At 40.8% G+C, this 15,173-nt stretch overlaps 1 protein-coding gene across 2 annotated transcripts in view; it reads left to right on the forward strand.

Annotated features, from left to right (window-relative positions):
• The window catches only part of ARHGAP22 (Rho GTPase activating protein 22), a gene marked incomplete at both ends in the record, with an annotated part of 152,540 nt that overhangs the window by 20,678 nt on the left and 116,689 nt on the right, over positions 1-15,173 (forward strand). For both annotated transcript variants that reach the window (XM_080620945.1, XM_080620946.1), the window contains one exon: positions 7,260-7,347. In XM_080620945.1, the coding sequence (XP_080477071.1) occupies positions 7,260-7,347 (88 nt within the window). The remainder of the gene's footprint in view (positions 1-7,259; positions 7,348-15,173) is intronic.

Here is a 15,173-nt window from a genome sequence, read left to right on the forward strand (position 1 = left end):
GGAATGACTGCTTTTCCATGAAAATTTTGAGGAGAAATGTATGCAGGCTTTGTGCTGTCTTTGTCTAGGAGAAGTATGAGTCTGATAGTGAAAACTAATTTAGCAGACTGGGGAAAAATGTCTATAGTGCGGGGAAAAACTATCTGAAGTCAAAACTTCCTTTGTCAAAACTTTTATACTTTATGGAGCATGAATGAAAGAACACTTTTCCTGGTGGAAACAGGTTAAGTCCTGTTGTGCAATACATCTTAAACAGTGTCATAGAGCCATCCCAAAGTAGACTGTAGGAAGAAAACTGACAGAGGAAAGAGTGTCAGAATGATTAGGAGCTAGAAGTGAGAGAAGAGGTTGGCTAGTGGCTAGACAGCCTGCTAGCAATTACTATTTAGCAACCACTAAATGATAATTGAGTAAATTGAACCACAGTAGGGCTACTTAAAATTTAGTAATTTAAATTTAATTTAAAGTTTAGATCAGCTATATTGGTTTGTCCACAGGACAACAAATGTGTGCAGAGAAGCTTTCCAAAGTACATTTATTCTTGCAAATGATTTAGGAGATTCTAATTAACTTTGTGCTGGGTTGCTGTAGAACAGTTGGCGGGTCATAAAGGGTGATAGATGGTCACCATGCAACTTTCCTATGGGCATGTAACATGCAACTTTTTGGTAGTGAATATTTTAAACAGTTTTAATGAAGTGAATATTGCACAAGTATGTCTCAAGCCAAGTATTAATTAATGGATTTTTTTAATAACTTCCTGCTGCTTCACATGCCTTTTTGCAACCTTGTTGCTATTCTAGTACCAACTTCTTACAATTAAAAGTGGTTCCCTAGAACAAGTTATAAAAAAAGGACTGTGCTCCTGTACCTAGGGGAAATGCAGAGCTGAGTATATTGTAGTTGGCAGTCTAGACTTGGCACTAGATTCAGGATTAATTTCTGCTTCTCTGACAATTCTACATCTACAGCACTTGTGGGGAGGAGGTGTGTTGCAGGATGAGATAAAGCTTACAGCTGAGGTGAAGAATTTCTTATTCAGGTTCTTCTACGTGCTTGTAAAATATTATTGCAGCATCTGAGCTAAGGTTTTTCCTAGCTGATGTAGTATCTTATGCAGCATATTTCATGTAGTCATTGTTTTGTCAGTCCTTTAACTAGAGTGATTGAACAGAGAATATAATTGAATAAGATAGATAATGTCCCTCTACTGCTGCCTCCTGATGAATCAGTACAAGCATTAGAGGGTGACAGATAGGCTGTGTAATATCACAATCCGCATACTTGTTATAGTCTATTATTACTGCTTGATGCAGCTGTGTGCTTAACTGCTACACCTAAATTTCACTGTAGAGTGAGAATGGAAATGAGTTTTCCCCTGTGAGCCTGACACACACATGGTAAGTGCATGAGGATGTTAGCTGCATCTTGCTCTTACCTAATCAGGGATTTGATCTATCATTAGGGATAACCTGCTGTGTAAAGGCTAGAAAGACTTGAACTTGATGATGTACCTGCTGTTGCTCAGGACTCTGCAAGCAACAACTAGATTTTGCACATTTAAGACCAGTACCTTATCTTCCTAGACAATACATGGGGAGAGCTGGCCACTTCTGAATTGTATCAGTGAACATGATGAGGAAGGAGCTGCCTCAGATAGTCATGTTGGAAAGAGTTTCTTTAACCCTATCTCTTTTTAGGAGCAGGGTTGCCATACATCTGCCACTGAGGGAAACCATTTTGTATAGGATGATGCAAGACCATGCTCTGTATTCTAACAGTTGCAAATTAGGATTCATATCTCATTTCGACTAGAACTGCATGTATCCCACATGCAAGATGTACTTTTGGAACCTATAGATGGCTATTGGTTGGGATTCTCTGGAATGAAGGGACTGTAGTACAAGCATGGCTACATAGCTTAGAAAGACAGCTGTGACCCTTGAGGCTGGTAATGGAAATTAACTGGATGTTAGGCAATATCTCATAATAACAGGACATTTTGACATTTCTCCCTCTTCTCCAAGAGTTCTGTGTGAGCCTGCACATCTCTGTCCTCTCAGACTATCCACAGGTATTCTGAACATTTTTTGTCAGTAAAATCTATCTTGTGGCTATCTGCTTTCTCTTTCCAATCTAAGGTGTACTTTGCAAGGTGAAGGAGCAAAGCTGTGCTTACATATGAAACAGACTGGAATTTCATCCTCCAAGTCATTGTGGAGATTATTAGCTTCTAATGAAGAGGGTTTTGTTTTGGCTGAAAAAGGCAGCCAGTACCTGGAAAATCTTTGAGATAACCAGACTTCATCGTTCCATCTACTCCATGAGCAATATGCAGGTGGAACTGCTGCTGTTACTCACACCCGTAGGTGCTTCTGCAACCCTCTGGTCCAGTGTGATTTGCAGGTAATGCTTGACAGAAAGGGAAAAAAAAAAAAAAAAAGGGCAAAAAAACCCCACCCAAAACAACAAAACCCAAAATCCTCCACAAAATGGAAATCTGTTATACCTTTTGTTTAGGTGTTTCTAGCATGTATTCAGCTTCAGAAGTCTTCTCTTTATTTCCCAGTATTGACTCTTAAGGTCTGCTATTCACAAAATATTCCCCCCAAACAAAATCCAGTTCCAGTAATGTTAGAAACTTTTCTTTTTTTTTTTTTTTTTTTTTCTTCTTAAAAAGGCCTTGTGAAAAAACTGGACTGCCAGATAAATTCAGGTGGAATCTTACTCAAGAAAGTAAAGGTTTGGTGTATATGGTTTGGTGGTGGTTTTTTTGGGGAAGGGAGATGTTTGGGTTTTAGGGGAGATTTTTGTTTTTTTGATGAGGAAATCTGAGGGTGTCAAGAACACAGGAGAAATGAATGTTGAGGGGAGAGTTATTTTTTCTCTCAGAATCTTCATTCACTTTTTCTTTTCTTTTGGAAAATTATAAGGTAAACAGAATGTTAATATTGCTCTGAGCTTAGGTTTCCTTAAGTTATTTTGCTCTCTGTTCCTGGCCTGAGACATGAGGATCTAAGACAGTGATTAACTCAGTTTATCAATTAATTGTTCTGCTAAATCAGTTGAACCATGGAGGGTCTATCCTCAGCCTGCTAAGAGGCAATTTGACATCCATCTTGTCCATCATCTGAGACTAAGGCCAAGCCTGGTTGTTGGTTAGCTTGGGCTGTTTGATCCTTAAAATTTGGGTTCAGAAAGTTGTTGTAGAAATTTTCATCAATGTTCAGCTAAAATAAAGAAATTAATGTAGTTAGTTCATCATCCTTGGCCTGGGATTCAGAAATACATATCTGAGGGCAGATTTGAGCCCCACTATTTTCCCTCTCCTATCTTGTAAGCATTTGTAACCATGTCTGATGTGCTGTGTTAAAGGTAATGGTAGGAGAATTAGGGTGATCAGTGTTCTGGCACCAGCTGTGTTTGTTCAGGGACTCAGCCAAGGAAAGGAAGCTTTCTGTTCATGTTTCCTGTATCACAGCTTTTCTTTTCCAAGCCCTGGCTCTCAAGAGCCTGGTTCAGTGAAGAAAGTCTCAATTGGTCTTCTTACAGTAATACCTTTAAGGTATGAACGCCTGTGCTCTTAAGACTTTCCCTCAAAGCACAAATGCCCCAAAGGGTACAAGGTGATTCTATCATCAAAAATTGGATTTGGACCTTCAGCTTACTGGAAGGTCTTTAAAATATTGCCTGTCCCTTGAGTGTTCAGCCAGCTCAGGCTCCCAAAGCCTGAGGGAGGGAGGAATAACTTAGTCATGAACTGAAGTTTATTTCTGGGGCATGCTTTGGCATATATCAAGTTAGACCTTGGAGAATTTAAACTGATTAAATCCATCATTAATTTACTTCCCAAGCAAGATTGCTAATGCAGTCTGAGCAGCTGCTGGACAAGGACACATCAATCTGTTTAAATTTAGGAATGTCTTTTTACTGGTGACAGCAACTGTCAGAATTGATACACCCTCCTGATAGTATGACCTGAGTGTTTTTCTATCTTTTCAGAGTGTTTATTTAGAGTTTTCCACAGTGTGCTAAACAGATTGGACAGCTGTGAGCTAGGTACTATGATACCCTCTGGAGAAGTCTCCTGTCCCCTAAAAGGACAGGATAAAAGAGCCAGCACAATCTGCTGACATGTGCAGAGAAGAATGCTCAAGGAGGTGTTTGGAAGATCTTTGCTATCTATACACCTGTGACCTAAAAATACTTTCCAGAGATGAGCCTAGGTTGCAGACTTGTCTTGTTTTCATGGGTAGAGTAAGCATCCTTCAATTTTCCTTTCTCAGAATCATTCTTCTAATTGTATTTCCCTAGTCCTAGTTGTTATGCTACCAGCTCAACTTGCTGCAACCTCATTGCAAGCTGAATGAGGTGCACACTGGTAAGGATGAAGTAGCTATACTGGAGAACAGTCCTCAGCAAGTCCTGCGTTCATTCCACTGTTCCATGTCTGTGGTTTGATTTTCTGTTTGTCTTTTTAAATGAGCTCTACTTCATAGTGGTCTTCTTCTTTTCCATTTCATCAAAGCTCATTAAAGTGAGACTAAGAAACCAGTCACCCAAACAAGGGCTTTGTACAGGCCATATGGAATCAAATATGTTCTGAAAAGGATTGAAAAGAAAGTCTATTTTTACTCAGAAATGCTTTGGTTAGGGTTAGGAATGTTAGTTCAGCCAATTTATGCCTCTGTAATCTCTTCTAGAGTAAACATCATGCTCATGTACCAAAAGTTTGTCTCACTGAAGAAGACCACAAAAGCACGCCTTTTTCTTAAGTAATACAGGACTGAATCAAGCCCTGAGTTCTGCTTGATTATAGATGTGAGGTTTAGGTAACTGTTTCAAATGGGGATTTATGCTTGCATTATCGGATAAGGAAGACCTAATTTTTATTTTGTACTGGCTTGTAGGCACTACCCACTTTGAAACTGGGTAGTTTTGCTTAGATGGGGTGTGGGCCTCAGCATATTTGATTAAACCATTTTTGTTTCAGAGAACTGCCTTGTCAAAAGAGAACTGCTCCATGTCAAAAAAACTCTCAGCTTTGGGTAGAAGCAAAACTCAGGGTCCTGTCTTTGAAAATCATGCTGTGTTCACTTGATCGATGACGGATGAGAAACCTAACATGAGCTGGCTTCAGTGTGTGCTCACAGCCCAGAAAGCCAACCATATCCTGGGCTGTGTCAAAAGGAGTGTGACCAGCAGGTCAAAGGAAGTGATCCTGCCCCTCTATTCTGCTCTCGTGAGACCTTGCTTGGAGTATTGTGTGCAGTTCTGGTGTCCTCAACATAAAAAGAACATGGAACTGTTGGAACAAGTTCAGAGGAGGGCCACGAGGATGATCAGGGGACTGGAGCACCTCCCGTATGCAGATAGGCTGAGAAAGTTGGAGCTGTTCAGCCTGGAGAAGAGAAGGCTGTGTGGAGACCTCATAGCAGCCTTCCAGTATCTGAAGGGGGCCTATCAGGATGCTGGGAAAGGACTCTTCATTAGGGACTGTAGTGATAGGACTAGGGGTAATAGGTTAAAACTTAAACAGGGGAAGTTTAGATTGGATATGAGGAGGAAGTTCTTTATGTGAGGGCGGTGAGGCACTGGAATGGGTTGCCCAAGGAAGTTGTGAATGCTCCATCCCTGGTGGTGCTCAAGGCCAGGTTGAACAAAGCCTTGGGTGACATGGTTTAGTGTGAGGAGTCCCCGCTCATGGCAGGGGCATTGGAACTAGATGATCTTAAGGTCCTTTCCAACCCTGACTATTCTATGATTCTGTGATTAATGTTTTGGTCCTTATTCCTGTCTGACATGATATGCCCTGACACTGCCTCAATTTTTCATGAATCTCATGAGTTGCAGTGTGTATAGGGCTTTAATTTGCTTGGGAATTTTGCTCTTTGCCTTCTGGGAGAAAGCAGTTCATATATGGTGGTAATTGATAGTATAATTTTAGTTTTTCAGGATGCTGATATCAGAAATATTTTGTTCTTTTAGGTCAGGTGTCAGAGTTATGAGTATGGCAAGACTTGACCCTTTTAGAAATTCTTGTTCCATGGTTGATCTGATCTTACTTAGAAGCTGAGAATTCATGGTGGAGTTTACAGTGTGGAGAGGTACTTCTCTGCCCATCTGCACTATCCTCTTCTATCTCAGCCCTTTACTAGCTCCACAGCTGGTCACATAGCAGCTCTGCTCTGGAATTCTAGTGGGCAGTGCTCCTTGTTTCCTGCAGCATAGGAATAGCAATGTCATTCAGGTCTAATGCTTCTCCTTCCTCTCTCCTGGAGCACAGCAGCTGTGCAAGTTGCAACATATATGTTTAGCGCAGGGGCTTCAGCAAGAAAGAAGGTAAATGTCTGCCCAGTGGGTCTGCAGACACTGCTGTTTTGGGCTGCGCTGCCTAATGCAGAATGTGGCACAGAGGAAGGTACTGCAAGGTAGCATGTGGAGCTTAGTTTAGTATCTCTTTTGAATGCTTTGTGGAGCCAGCAGGTGCTGGTTTTGGCCCCTTGCAGAGTTTGGCTGAATATCTTTGGCTGTCTTTTGAGCGGTCTCTTCTGTCATTGTTCAGGCTTTAATTCCCATTCAAAACTGCGTATGTCAAATGCATTATGCACAAATTTACAGTGTGGTACAGAACATCCAAACCCATCTCTTCCTGTTACACGAAGGACAGAATTTTAATTTTTAAATACAAAGAAACAATTGAGACAAAATTATTATTTCCTTAAAGCAAAACCAAGGATATCTAAACTGAAGGCCTCAGTAAATAATGACTTCACAGTTTCTATTTTTTTCTTTCATGATTATTTTTGCTTTTATATTCTGTAGATGGAATACCAATAATCCACATTGTTGAACAGTCTGCATATATGCAATGTGAGCAGGGTAATTTTGCTTCTGGAACTTTTATCATCTTTTGTTTTGTTTTTTTTAAACATAGCAACACTGGAGGGGTAATGCAGATCTGTTAGATATAGAGTAGTATTTGTTGTTCTATAAGCTATGAATATTCAAATCTCCTATGCATGCTCAGAGTATTATTCTAGAGGAAAGATCATTTTATCATAAGTGCTCAGTGTGAGAGAAAAGACAGGTGAGGCAGGTGCATGCCCAGATCAATCTTTTCTTGATCAGAAGGGTAGAAAGGAGATGGGCTCTCTGGAAAACTGAAGCTTAAATTTGCTATGTTTGTTATGTTTATCTTACTTTTGCAATCCTCTCTGTAGCCTTTCCCCTTTCTCTGGTGTTTGTGTCCCTTACAGGGCTTGATACTACTGCAAGGTAATCAGGTGAATGAGCTGCCACCTAATCCTGATGAACCAGGGAAACATCTCTTTGAAATTGCCCCAGGTAAGACAGCATTTCCTTGTGCTTTCAACATAACATCATCTCATTCCCACTGGTTGTCATTAATGATAATTGAACTGTACTGATCACTTCTAAACACTTTATGCTAGCCAGATTATCTAGACACTGGGAAATTGACAGACTACTTGGCGTTCTTTGGTTTGAATGTAACTGCTGCTGTGGTACCCCACAAAACTAGTAGAGATGCTCCTTGATTTTCTTTTGGAGGGGGCTCCTTGTCTGGAGTGCTATGTGGTCTCCCAGGCTGACAGCACAGTGCACAACTAATGGAAAAAGGGTGTGCAGTATGTGGATGTATTTCATTTGCATATACTAGTCCTCCCTAGTTCAAGATGAAGAAAAAAAAAAAAAAGCTTCAAATTATTTCACTTTTGGATAACCGGTTTAAGAGAATCAATGACCTGCCATGGAAGAGAGGTTGAAATTTTGTTAGGTAGGAAAACTAATGATCTGTCAGCACAGTCTTACTGTGAAATTCTTGAAGGCGAGACAAATTTGGCTATGGTAAAAGCTACATGAATGCACTGGCTCAGTCATGCTTTACAGCCAGTTTCTCCTGCATGGACTACCTCTCCATGCTTCTTGGTAGTGTTTTCCCACTGTGTTATTTTTAAACTGACTGGAGAGTACAGGGAACACTTAGTCCTTATGGTTGAATGCTATTGTTGTGGAGGCGGGTGTGCATTTACCCATGTCTTTGAGGACTTTCTCTTACCCCCTATCAGATTTGCTTAAAACGCCTGTCTTGCACACCCTTTTTAACAGAGCATTAGGCAGTGCAAACATAGGCAGTGCTGCAAGGTTTTCAATTATACCAGGAGGCAGGGTTTTGCAATAACTCAGTCACAGCATTCTGTTTGACAGGCAGGAAGGTACTTGGGGAAGGAAAAATTTATTTTTGTTTTCTCTTCCTTATCACTGCATCTGTTAATGCCTCCATTTTGTTTTTCTTCATAGGCAGAGCCCCACAAACAGCAGGGCATTGGGTTTACAGTGTTGCTTGTATAGATGATGTCCTAGGAATTGCAATTCGCTGTCTGAATGTGACACGTCATCTGTACTACTTTCCAAAGATCATACTGTTGTAGAAGGACTGTGGACATTGGGTGTGAAAGCACTTGTGTGGTTGTGATTGTGAATGATCTCATGTGTTCTGACAGTGATCTGAAATAATTAACTGAGCCATGGACTGGCTTGGTCAATTTTCCTGCAGACTTGAGTTTACCTTCCAGTTCCAGATGGGAACTTCATGCCCAACCTGTCAGGTTTCATTACTGTAGGCTGCAAAAGATTTGTCCTGAACTGCCAGGTGGCTGTTGCTTCATTGGAGCTGGTAAAGCAATGCCATGTGGCTACTTGAAAAAGGCTATTCGGAAGGGTGGAAAAAAGCAATGCCATTCACAGCATAGTTGTGAATCCCAAGACATCTGTGTTCAACTTGTGGTTTTGACATTGTACTCTATGTCCCTGGACAAATGATTCTGTCTCAGTCACCACTGTCCTGCCTGCAAAATTGAGATGCTTTTCCTACCTTGTGGAGCTAAATCCATTTGTGTTTGTAGCAAATATTGAAAAATGCTATAAATAGCCAATACAAAATATGACTTGGCACAGATGTCACTGGAGAATGTGGCCTGAAGAGTTCCCTGTTCTGTTCATAGCACATCTGTTCTGTGCTGGTTTTGGCATAAATGCCTTTTTTTGGCATGTGTTCTGAAATGGCTGTGTTCTGCGTGGTTGCCAGCCTGCAGAACACCCAACATAATGAACAGCTCTTCAACGGATGTCAGATAGGAAAGGGAGCACAAATAATTTGCAGGGTCCAAATCAATATTTTCCATCATCTCCCATCTTCCCCCGTGTTGGATGTATGGCCATGATCATATCTTTGCCTAATTGTCCCTCATTTTTGTCACTATAAACTAGGATTATATAGTTTCTATAGGGATGGTGAAATTTTCTTTTTTTTTTTTTTCGTCAACTAAGTTGGGGATCTTGTAAATATAGGTACATTCCTTAGCTGTAAATATGGATATGGGATTTCACTGTGCTTGTAAGCAGCAGAGCTTTAGCTAACAAAATTAAGACCAGAAAGCAGCATTCCTTAAATGTTTCCATAGTGTCCTGATACTAGCTTATTTGGAAAAGAGGAGAGGCTGAGATCTCCAAACAAGAAACAGTTACCTCTAAAACCGTATTTCATGGTCAATAGCTAAGGCTTTCAGCATTCTCATTGCTGGAATTGTTGCTGGGATCTTCCCACCTTTTGTCTGCTACAGGCTGCGTAAAGCTTGGCTGTGGGAGCTGCTTCCTCAGAGTGCAAGGACTAGAGTAACAAGATGTCCTATGCTGTAACAGAGCATGTATTGATTTTTCTGCTAAGTAGCAAGCACTAATGATATGCATTGTGTGTTATTCATGTTTCATCAAGTTCATTTCTAAGCTCTGCAGTGCAGCTGGAAGAAGGGTTAACTAGGAACATGAGGAGCTGTGGAACAGTTCAACAGTCAAACCGGTGTTAGATCTGGTGCCAGGACTTCCTGAAATACCTCTTTTGGCAGAGATATTCTCTATCTTCTTTTCTGGGGAAACTGTAAATTTCTGAACCCTTTTTAACCCCTTCCTGCTTTCCTCCCTCACAGCTAGTGAAGTTCAAAGTAGAATGCCAGAGCAAGCTGTAGGCTCATTGCTCTGGTGTTCCAGGATATGTTAGCAGGTAGAGGGAGCAATGTTTTCAGTGAAATCATGAGGTTAGGTGTGAGGTTAGATGCAACGCATTAACCACTTGGGGTAATCATTTCACGGCAGCTGGTATTTCTGAATGGAAATAACTACTGTACGTTGCTTGGGAGAGGAGTCCAAATCTGGTAACAGGAACAGCAGCTGACTGATTACTAGGGGGAACAAAGCAACTATGTGTTAGCCTGGGAGTACAGTGCATTTCAGAGTGGGTAATGCAATGTGTAAGAAGCATAGGGGTTGTTGTCTGAGAATGTCTTAAGGAGTACTGATGGCTTAAAAGGTGAGACCTTTGGGGCATTTAGGAAGCTGCTGCTTTTAGTGTCCTGTGGCAAATAGTCTGCTTGGTTTTATTCTGTGCTCTTTGCAGCACTATGAGATGAGATGCTCAAGTTTCTCTGTAGAATCAGAGATAATTCTCTGATATAACAAGGTTTTCAGAGTCATGGAAGAGAGTGGTTGTCATGGAATGGACTCAGTTGGAGATCAATGTGATTAGACAAAGCCATTTATTATAGAAAACTAACTCTTTATATACTATTTCTTAAAGTTGTTTGCACTAACTTGGCCCATTGTGATTGGATACATATCTTTGAGGCCCTTAACAACTAACATATAATTGGTTAAGCACAGGTGTGAGAACCTGACCTTCAAAGTTTTCCAACAGTCCTCAATTTAGCAACTCAGTCAATTCCAGCTCCTTCTTATCTTGCTGGGATGCTCACTCCCAGTTCCTTGCTCCCACCCTCCTTCACCTTTTGTTGTTCCTTGGTTCATGTTGAACTCCATGTAGGCACTTGCTGATCTGGGTACGTGGCTGTTCTTTGCCAGAAAGTCATCACAAGTGGTGAAAAGGTTCAGAAGTTAGCAGGTGAAAAATGTTATCTTTAGGTATGGCAAGGGTTCTTACCAACTGATTGGGAATAGCTTTTCTTTGTAGAGAACCTGGTGACTTTTAACAAGATCCTGCTGTTATGCTTCAGACTGGATTCCAGTGGTCTTTCAATGGAGAATAAGAGAGGAAAGACAGAAAAATGAACAGAAATTTCCCATGGTTTACCTGGTATCTATCTGACTAACGTCTTCTCCTGTGATGCAGGAAACAGTTTCTGTTCCACTGGGTTTAGGCCAGAAACCTGAATTTCTTGCCTGCGTAGTGGGTGAGTACTTTCAGTAACTGCTGTTTTGTTGGGGCTTTTATTTCTAGGAAAAATGTGTTTTCTTCTTTTTTTTTTTTTTTTTTACTATGAAATTATTCTAGAATAATGCTCTTGTCCAAACACGATGTGCCCTTTTCTATTACAACAAAAAGGCTTGTTTATGGTTGTGAGAAGCCTGAAAAATTCCTGACCAAAACTTATGGTACATATCTTAGTGTTTCTTGATCACTGATGACAGCTAGTTCCTGTCATGCAACAGTGTTTTCTGACAAGGTGACCAGTGACATTTCTTAGCTGGGCCTTCCTGTGAAAATGAGTGTGTTTTTGTGATGAGCTTAATTTGATTTCACTGGAAACTGCTGCTGAAGGGATAGGTCTTGCTTTCCCCCTTTCCTCCTTGCTTCTTCAACAATATCTAATCCCATCTCTCACTTCAGATCTTATGACTGGGAAAAAAAAAAAAAAAAAAAAAAAAAAAAAAAAAAAAAACACCCAGACTTCAGGTTGATCCAACTGAGTTTGTTGAAAACTGCACCTTCGGGTGGCTTTTTGTGCCCCAGTTGAGCAATGCCACCAGCCCCCTCTTTAGTGAGGCAGTTCTTTTCAGAACTGTGGTCTCAGGTTTTTGCAGACAGATGGAGCAAAGATTACTGCCTATGCTTGATTCACATGTAGAAGGTTTATTTTCAAAACCTTAGAGGTCAGAGTTCTGTGGCATGCTCCTCAGTTAGAGACTGAGCTCAATATAGACAGTTTGCCCCCATGAAAAGGACCTGCATTCAAGAGTTACTACTTTAAAGTTGGACTAGTGGTTGCATTCTGCCAGAAGTTAGGCTGGAGCATAGTAATATGCCTCATCCAGGAACTTTTGGGTTGGGTATGTGCAGAAGCAATTTCACTGCATTGTTTGTTCTGTATAATAAGCAGGAAATTAAGAAAGGTAGAATCAGAAGGTGGGAGTCTCAGCTCTTACAGAGACAGTAATTGTTGACTACTTGCTCTGTAGGGAGTCTGTCAGTGTTGTTGGCAGTGCCATACCAAGCAGTCAGTGACAGCTTGTTTGTCTTGTCCCAGTAGGTTGAATGATGCCTGCAAAGCACTCTGCTCTGTGGTACACTTCTGTGTCCCAGGTGATCAACACCAATGAAGTTATTTTTGTGGCCTTTTTATCTCTGTTCCTGTTGAGATAGTGTGTAATTAAAATACTTGCTGGGGAAATTAGAAATTCAGACATTAAACATCATTCCATGTTTTCCATTATTCAATGCAAATTGCACTTCTAACTAACAGCAGGAAACTGAGTTTGCCAGTGGTAATTAAATTTTCTCCTGAAGTCTACAGCTGATAACTGACTGCATATCTGAATATGTGATGATTTTGATATTTGAGTTTTATTTAGGCTTCTGCAATTTGTCACTCAGCATATTGACTAGGGAAATGGCACCAAAATAAAGTAGCTCTGGATCCTACTAGGAAGCATGAGACAATGTAGTGTCAGCAGTGTGCTGTGGAAACACTTAGCAAGTGAGATCTGTGGATGTCAGTGTCTATGCACTGCACTGACCAGCAAAAGAAGACTGATGGTCTTGGTTTTGTAGTGTAGGATACTGTCTGATCTGTGTTTAACAGTTCTAGATGTCTGGAGTGCAGCCAAGAGCATGCAAATATTTGTATGTCACTAGAAGTTGATAGCTGTCTAACATGAGATAGACTTTCCATTATCAAGGAGGGAGAAACCTAAAATGTCTTCTCTGAACTGTCTTTCTGACGGAGTGCTTAGAATGCAAAGAAAGCATGCAATTTGATCAGTCACAGTCTGGAAACTGTTATTTATTATTACTTTATAGCTTGGGTTGAAGACCCTTAATAAAGTCTTAACATGAAGGTAATGACAGGTAAATCTGCTTAGCTTCTGCAAGCTGTAGAGTCTCTTTTTACTTGCAAGGTAAGTGCAGCCTGAGTCTCCTTGGAAGTGTGTATTATGTACTTCCGTGCCAAAAAATTCTTGATCTATTCCGTATTTTCTGCTTGCTCCGTCTGCTCCTGAGCACTAGATGGTGCTGGTTCTTTCCATCTTGTGCCTGGACACTTGCTGTTAGTTGTGGGCTGTGCCTTTGAAGCACTTGAATGTGAGCCCGTCCTGTAAGAGGGAATTAGCCACTATTGTTCATTGGTCTCTCAGGAGCAAATCAGCAAGCAAGAGTTCCCTAACAGTGTTACTGCCTAGCCTGTGAAGCTAATGCTGTGCTCTGTAGACAGAATATAGTATTGCATGCATTTCTGTACGTTTGCCCCGCCATGAGCCTTTGTCTAAATGTACAGTTTTGCCTTTTCCATCTGGTTATGGGGGTAAAGGAGTTAGATCAAACCTCCTGTTGTATTGCTGCTTAGAGATCTGCTGGAAAAAACAAAAGATACTAATTTTCTCCTACAGGGTAACCCCTTTCGTAATTCTACTGAAATTGTTTCATCCAACTGCAAAAATAGTTTTTGTGGCCTATGTGGACCATGACAACTTCAGTTATCATCAACAGAAGTATCAATCAGCTGCCAATATTTCCAGGCTTGCTATATAAGTGGATTTGAATTGAGTTACTATTATTTGCATGCATTCATGGAGGCCTTGGTTTCCCTTGCACAGTTATTAGACATGAACAATGCAAATGTTCTGCAAGCATGGCACCTCTGCTTACTGGTCTGATCTGTATTTTCACTGAATACTTGATTGTAGCATGTTACTGAATAATTCTGAAAAGGGGGGGGGGGAGAAGACTGAATTTCGCCCTCTGGATTCGTGTAATCTTATTGATTTCAAAAATGTTGCATTCAGTCCAGTGGTTTATCCCTTGACAACTTGACCAGCACACTGTCGCCTGCTTAAGGTGATGACTTATGGCTGGTGAAGGTCTTCAGATTGCATCCAGACTTTTATGCCAAAAGGTTATTAGGCTTCTCTTTCCCCCTGAGGGCTGCGAGGCTCTCTGATAGTTAAGAATGTTTTGGCACACCTTATGTTATCAACTTAAAACATCTTGAAGGGCATCAGGAAGCACCAGCAGACTGTAATGTGCTTTTTTGCATTGTTCTGTTTTGTTTCTTTCTCTAGATTATGCAGTGCCCAAGGCTTATGTTTGTAATTGGCAAGTAAAGATCCCAGTATATGAAATAAACAAGATCCTGGCTTTGTTACTTTAGAAGTATTTGATCTCCTCCATGTTATACTATTTACATCCCTTAGCATTCTGGGGCTCTGAACAGTTTAAAATAGGCCTGGAAAAGGGCTGTGAGAGCTTACATGTTCTGCTATCCTGGAATTTGCATCTCTAGGAGAAGCTCTGCATCTGCTCCCTGGTCAGTAGCACCTAGCTGTCTTCAACGCATGTGCTCGATTTCAGCAAGAATGTTGGCATTTTACAGCTTCCAGTTCTAATAGCATGAGTCTTAAGGAGTTTCATGAGCAGCTTTTTCTGCTAGTGCACATCACTAAGACATAATCTCTGACTGTTCTTGAGTAGTTTTCATTAGCCAGTTGTATTCCTCAAAATCAAATACGTCTGCATAACATTTATGGAGGCTGCTTTTTGAGTATGGAAACATAGCTCTAAGGTGATGGCATGTTGTTGCTGGAATGTACAAGGCACCACTTGACAACATCAGGTTGGCTTTTTAGTGCAAATTAGGCAAGATTTTGAATTCTTCCTGCTGAGATGTTCCACAGTAAGCTCTCTGTCTTAAGGATAATATATTAAGCCCTAGGGCATGTGTAGTTAATGGGGGGGGGGGGGGAAGGGGGATGTTAAGCATTTCAGTGTAAGAACAGTTTTGTTCCATAAGATATACTTACTGAACTGTCATCATGATCACTTACATTGTATCTTCCCTGTACTTCTTGTTAATTTGTCAAAAATC

The sequence above is a fragment of the Psittacula echo genome (genome assembly GCF_963264785.1).
Source record: "Psittacula echo genome assembly, chromosome: 6".
Lineage (NCBI taxonomy): Eukaryota > Metazoa > Chordata > Aves > Psittaciformes > Psittacidae > Psittacula > Psittacula echo.